The sequence below is a fragment of the Sinocyclocheilus anshuiensis genome, unplaced genomic scaffold, assembly GCF_001515605.1.
Source record: "Sinocyclocheilus anshuiensis isolate Anshui unplaced genomic scaffold, SAMN03320099.WGS_v1.1 scaffold130, whole genome shotgun sequence".
NCBI lineage: Eukaryota > Metazoa > Chordata > Actinopteri > Cypriniformes > Cyprinidae > Sinocyclocheilus > Sinocyclocheilus anshuiensis.
This window is the reverse complement of record NW_015544207.1, coordinates 639,138-645,930: the sequence shown is the minus strand read 5'-3', so window position 1 is coordinate 645,930 and position 6,793 is coordinate 639,138. Positions and strand designations below refer to the sequence as shown.

General features: G+C 36.5%; 1 protein-coding gene across 1 annotated transcript in view; it reads right to left on the bottom strand.

The window, feature by feature from the left end:
- Positions 1 to 1,944: 1,944 nt before the first annotated feature.
- The window catches only part of LOC107696928 (extracellular sulfatase Sulf-2-like), a 37,851-nt gene continuing 33,002 nt past the window's right edge, over positions 1,945 to 6,793 (bottom strand). Inside the window, exon 17 of the mRNA XM_016497501.1 lies at positions 1,945 to 4,064. Coding sequence (XP_016352987.1) covers positions 3,433 to 4,064 — 632 coding nt within the window. The 3' untranslated portion in view covers positions 1,945 to 3,432. The remainder of the gene's footprint in view (positions 4,065 to 6,793) is intronic.

Sequence of the window (6,793 nt, the reverse complement as noted above, 5' to 3'; positions counted from 1 at the left end):
GGCGGCGGCGGCAACAACAATACTACAGCGAGAATAAAAGTTACGCCTTCTTTCTTTGTGTGAACATTTGGACGGCATTATGCAAATCTTCCCACATAGTGATGTAGGTATGTGGGGGCGTGTTAGAACGAGCCGTTTTAGGTAGGCGTGGTTGACTCTTAACTTTTATAAAGAATATCTCTTTGGATTTGAGACTTTAGTCTTTGCAACTTTACAGATCTTCTTTATGCACCAAGAGCTTGTAATACTCCAAAGAGAAAGGAAAAATTGAAATCGCATCATATGACCTCTTTAAAACTGTAGTGAGAACTAACCAGTGCTGAAACAGGGGGTTTCATGACCCTTTAACCCTAATCAAACACATCTGATGATAGCCTAATAATGTAACGAAATAAAAATACGAAATATCTCGTGTTGTTGTTCAGAATATAAGCATAATTTGCAACTGTGATATTGATTTGTACAAAACAGGTAAATAAACAATAGGAAATGAAAAAGACCTTAGAACTTAGAACTTAGACGCCATATTGAATTTAGCAAACTGTGAGGGATAGATTATAATATCTCTAAAGGTCCTAGATCACTTCAAGCTAATTTTATGGAGTTTTTCTCAACCGAAACTACTACTTCTTTTTTTCGAAAAGACCTTTTGTCAGTTTCGTGATCCACCGAACAACGTGATCCAAACAACAATCCACCGAACACGCTGTACTTCTATCTCAGCCTTGTTTTCAGTCCTGTCATTCATTAAATATGGCTCTACCCTAAGGTCTAAAACTTACATTTTAGACACAATATTGACAGTTACTTGATCTACCAATAAAAATAGTTCAATAAGAAGCCAATAGCAAAATAAGCATGCTGTGTTTCTCCAAAAACAAGGTTTCTGAATGAATCAGTGTTTTGAACGAATCGGTTAATTGAATGATCCATTGACTCACTCCTAATACACAAGATGTCTCCTGGCGTAACCTGCAGACAAGAATCAAAGAATTTTAATTCATGCATTATTAGGAAAAATCAACATATTTTATTAAAAAACAAGACTATTTTTAGGACTGACTGGTTTAAGGTTTAATTTTTGTTACAGACTTAGTAAATCGATCAGGTGATCTATGTAAGTAGCTTACAACTAATTTAATATTTTTGGGGTAAATGTATCTTCAAAAGAATATCTAAAACTCATTTGATGTATTTCCCCGAAACTACTTTACCTAATTAAAAGTGATGACACGTCATTCGGGTACCGGTGACAAAGAGAAATACCACATAACTCTACATTCATAGACATAACCGACTGTGCTTATGTAAATTCTGTGTGTTTTTGACATAACCTTGTGTGTATTTGACAGTTTAAGCGCAATAAAACATGAAAGAGAACTTCTTTTAGTACTTACATGTTGTGTGAAAACAGCTGCTTTCTGTGGATGTGTGCGCTCAGAAAACTGTGTATCAGAAGTTTAAACTGACTGTCTTTAAAACGCATGCAAATAAGTTTTAAGCGCGACAGACATGATAATCAAAACCAAACTGATGTTTTGGCACTGGCAGAGCATCCAAGGCACGAGCTATAAAAAAGGGGGCGGGGAGAAGCAGCTCATGGGCATTTTCAAAATGATATAATAAATGATCTGTGGGGTATTATGAGCCGAAACTTCACAGGCACATTCTGGGGACACCTGAGACTTATATTTCATATATGTCATAGACATAATATGTACCCTTTAAACATAACCCTGCATATCACAAGGTAACACATGGCACAAACTTGTTGGGAAAAAAGACCAATACAAAGTAATTTGGGCATTCAACACTTTATTCACAAAGTAATGAGCACTATCAAATGTTCACTGGTAAACCAAAACAAAAAATATAGGAATGATAAATCTATAGAACTTTACAAGACTTTGTTAAAACCATCTCATCTTTTTTTTAATTTTTTTTATTCCTATTTGAAAGTGCCAAAGGAACATTTCTCCTTCTCTCTGAGTTGTCTCCTATCCTCCAGTTAATGCACAGTACATCTTTACAATAATTATGGTGGTATTTAAAACAACCATACACAATCTCAGACAAAACTGCTTTTAGTACAGCCACGAGAGGTGAGGGGTGGATGTTGTACATTGATATGAAATATGTGAACACAATGACCTGTACTGATGAAGTATCCCAGAGTAAGTGGACTGATCAGGGATCAGATTATTACCCTCTTGAACAATAGAATCACAATCATCAAAGAACCAAACTGATCTCAAAACAGGGATGGATGAAATACATCAGGAAGGTGGATTAATAATTTAAACAATCTTAGATATGTCACCATAACAAACTGACTGTGTATTAAAGAACTGTTCAAATATGCTGCATAAATAAACCTGAAGCTGGAGTGAAATCTTTATGTCTGGTGGTCAGTTTAGCTTCAAATGTGTAATAAAAATATCCTTTAACCATTTACATTGCAAACACATTAAAATACATACATCCATTTAATATTTTTGCTCTGATATTAGTAGCATTGTGTACAGCAAAGGTTTTAAGAACAAGCTAAGGTTACAAATATGATGTGGCATGTTCGGTACATCAAAATTTCTTTCTCAATGTGCTTGGGGAAAACATACAATTTTGTCAAATACAAATAATGACCGATACATCAAATTAACTGTTTTTGTTTTTGTGGTTAGTTGGTTCAACTCATTATGCTGCAATAACAGCAAAGAAATTGTAAGAAACTTAGATTTATTTCTATTGAACAAAAAAAACTGTCCAATATTTAAGATTAAACTAAATAATACTATAACATACACTGGGAGCAACAAATGAAATCAGAATGCTCTCAAATTCACTTTTGACTTCAGATACAGCGTGTTCACACTCACACAGCACGCAAACACACATTCGTCATTGACCTGTTTGAGGTTTTGTTCAGTGAAGACTGTAAAAGACATCGTCCCAAAAAGTGAGACACCCTCTGGAGACACCAAAATGAGAAAAGCAGCCATCAAGAATTATGGTGCAAAACCGGTTTCAAACTGAATCAAGTATGAACGGTCACAACAACTCAACCCTTGTGAAGTTTTACTGCTATGAATTTTAACCCCCAACCTTCCCAAATCCCATCAAAAAAGATGAAAGAATAAAAACAGAGTAAAGAATCTAAGTTAAAAGATAAAAATGTGCTCTGTTCAAAGCCTAGCTGATCTCATGGACAAGTTGGGAAAACAGTCCGACTGTAGATGGAAATGTCGCTGGGTGTCGCCGCGCTTCTGAGGCCAGTCCATAATGGAGTGAGGGAACATATGGGAGAAGAAAAACAAACCGAAGGACTGTACGCTGGCATTAAACATCCTCTTTCTTCACTTCCATCAAATTTAGAAGTTTTCTGCGATGTCTCTCTGAGGAGGGACGGTATGAGAGAGGAATGTTACATGAGAGTCAAACCGTTTCCTGCAAAATGTCATTGCAGTCACAGTGGGCGGAGCTTAACCTTCCTGTCCGTCTCTGAACAAACTCCTCCTCTTCCTCCTCATCATCGTCCCTCCCTTCTATTTGTTTGTCCCCTTTCAGTTCTCCAAGAGGAGTGTCCCAGCCCGCATTGTCCACCTGCGACCCCGCAGGTTGCATGGGATGTGATGAAGGCGAAGGAGGAGAAGAAGAAGAGGGACGTTCCACTTGGTTTAGCCCCAAAGCGTCTCTTAAGACCTCAGCGCCAGCTTCCTTCAATAAAAGAGCTGGCGTGGCCAGAGTGGTCAGGTAGATGGCTGAAGCGGATTGGCTGGAGGACACCAGGGCGTGGCCTCTTCCTGTTTGTCCATCGTCAGGGCGGCGTGGAGAGTACGGCTGGTTGTCATTGCTGAGGAGCGTGAACATGTGGTCCACGGAGCGGCTGAAATGAGCCCAGTCCTCGAGGCTGAGGGTGAAGTTGAGTTTGAGATCGTAGGCGTGCTCATCAAGTCTGTACAAAGGTTCAAGTTTGGACCAGTTCGGCTTGCCGGGAAACATGTTGGTGTCTTCCGGGACGCCCTCGTTCCATGAGTTATCCTTCCCATCCTTCCCATATCTGTCCTCTGTGGGGGAACACGGCCAAAAATGTTAAACATTTTCGCCCAGCGACGAAACAATTTAAGGCACTCATTAAAAGTGGATGCATCAAAATAGAGATGGATGCTTGTGATCGGAAAAACAGAAAATAAAGTACAATAAAAAAAACCCTGAAAAGGCTTGTGATGGTGAAGGAAGGAAGAACATAAATGTTTCAGGTTTCAAATGAAATGAGGTGAAGATGACGGGGGGGCGTGTGACGGGAATCTTCCCTCGTGCTCAGAAACAAAACTGCTATTTTTTCCAAACAGTTTCCATGCAGATAGACGCCTCTACAAACTAATGCTGTATCATGCAGGCCAGGCAGATGCATTCAAGAGAAAGGAAATTAAAGAGAGAGCGAGAGAACGGTGATTCAGACAAGGTAGTGGCTTGGTGGCATTGTATCCTATGGACGAGAAGCAGAATTATTATCCAAACTCACAGCGATTTGGAGACAGGCTTCCTCACTTTAGGCCATTTCCGGCGCTGAAACTGCCTAATGCGACAAGCAACGATAAGACAAACTGTTACACCGCCCCCAAACTCAAGCATGTGATAGAGACACAGCCAATCAGAGAACTTAAAGGCTTTCACATTCACACAACACCCAAGGCTGAATACATGCAAGGCACAAAACAGGGCTAGAGAGAGGGAGACAAAACAAGAGAGGCAAAGACACAGAGACAGAGAGTACAGAATCTGAAGGAGAAGACATCTGATCTGTCAAGGAAGTAACTGGGAGTTTAAATGTTTGCAATTGGACCCACATACTGAATGGGTGGGTTTGGTTGGTCATGAGGTTTGTAAGAACTAACTAGCTTAGAAAAAGGTCCATATATCTACACTACCGATCACAAGTTTGGGTTGGTTTGATTTTTTAAATATTTTTGAAAGAAGTCTCCTATGCTCACCAGGGCTCCATTTATTTGATCAAAAATTCAGGAAAAACAGTAATATTGTGAAATATTATTACAATTGATATATTTTAGTATAGGAATATATTTTAGTTTTAACTTTTAGTTAAAGTTTTAACGTATTAACTTTATTTTAACTTTATTCCTGTGATGCAAAGCTGTATTTTCAGCATCATTACTCCGGTATTCAATGTCACATGATCCTTCAGAAATCATTCGATTTGCTGATCAAGAAACATTTGAAAACAGTTGTGCTGCTAAATATTATTTTGTGGAAACTTTTTTTTTTAACTGAAGAATACAGTTCAAAGGAACAGCATGTATTTGGTATAGAAATCTTAATAATGCATCCTTGCTAAATAAAATTATATATAATATATATAAGTCCTACTGACCCCAAACCTTTGAATGGTAGTGTGATATTAATAATCCTTTATGTGATAATACATTTATCCCTAGGCTGGTCATTTGTTAATCATATATGGTCTTCCATTCTCTTGAAATCCATTTTGCATGCATAAAATGTTAGATTTAGACTTAGTTATTGTTTAATTGTAGTATTTTTGTTGTTGTTGATTATGTTTTTCTGTTGGAACAGGCAGACTGTAATTAATACTTCAACTTCTTTCTCAGTTTGTGAAAATGACAGAGATTGTTATTGCTTTTACTGATTAATCAGTGCCACCAGTTAACAATTTCAGTTTTTTTTTTTTTCCATTTCTTGTACATCATTCACAGTTTGAAAATAACAATACTATACATTAAAGAAAATAATAGACTTAGTTATTGTTTAATTGTAGTATTTTTGTTGTTGTTGATTATGTTTTTCTGTTGGAACAGGCAGACTGTAATTAATACTTCAACTTCTTTCTCAGTTTGTGAAAATGACAGAGATTGTTATTGCTTTTACTGATTAATCAGTGCCACCAGTTAACAATTTCAGTTTTTTTTTTTCCATTTCTTGTACATCATTCACATTTTGAAAATAACAATACTATACATTAAAGAAAATAAAAATCGTCAGTGTGTTGTACACTGAAAAAAATGATACTACATTTTTTAAAGGTAAGTGGTTGCAAACAATTTATTTTAGCTACATTAAAAAAAATGTTGAAAGTCAGTCAACTAAATTGGTTTATTTAAATGTAGCTAAAATAAATTGATTGCAACCACTTACCTTAAAAAAAATGGTTAAATTTAATGAATATTTTTTTTCAGTGTAGTGAATTTTAAAATGAAATCTGAGTTATTATTGATTTGATTAAATAATCATTAAATATTTGTTGTTAATTTTGTAACATTTATTAGCTTTATTTTATATTACGTGGAAAATGTTCCTTCATATTATTATTATTTTTTTTTATTATAGTCAGATTAATTCTCCAATGTGTTCCCACCTTAATTATCAGTATCTGCAAAATGTATCTGCCAATCTCTAAAAACAAGCAAAAGTTGTGTTTACAGTAAAACCCTTACAATTAAAGTCTGTGGAGCAAAGGCAGGATACTCTGTGCTCAGTAACTTACACATAATAAATATAAGGATAACAGAAAGAGACTTTACATGCAGAATACGTCACCTACAGGTTATTAACTGGAAGTTCATCCACCTAGAGTAGTAGTCTCTCCATTAAAGGGTGTTTTAGACAGCTGTATAACTCAAATAAGGCATTTCTGTACAGAGGAATTAATATAATTGCTTTTAGAGATACCAGAATATCTTGCCCCAAAGACTTCCATTGTATGTGCATTATAGCAGTGGTTCCCAACCCTGGTCCTGGAGGCACCCCAACACTGCAC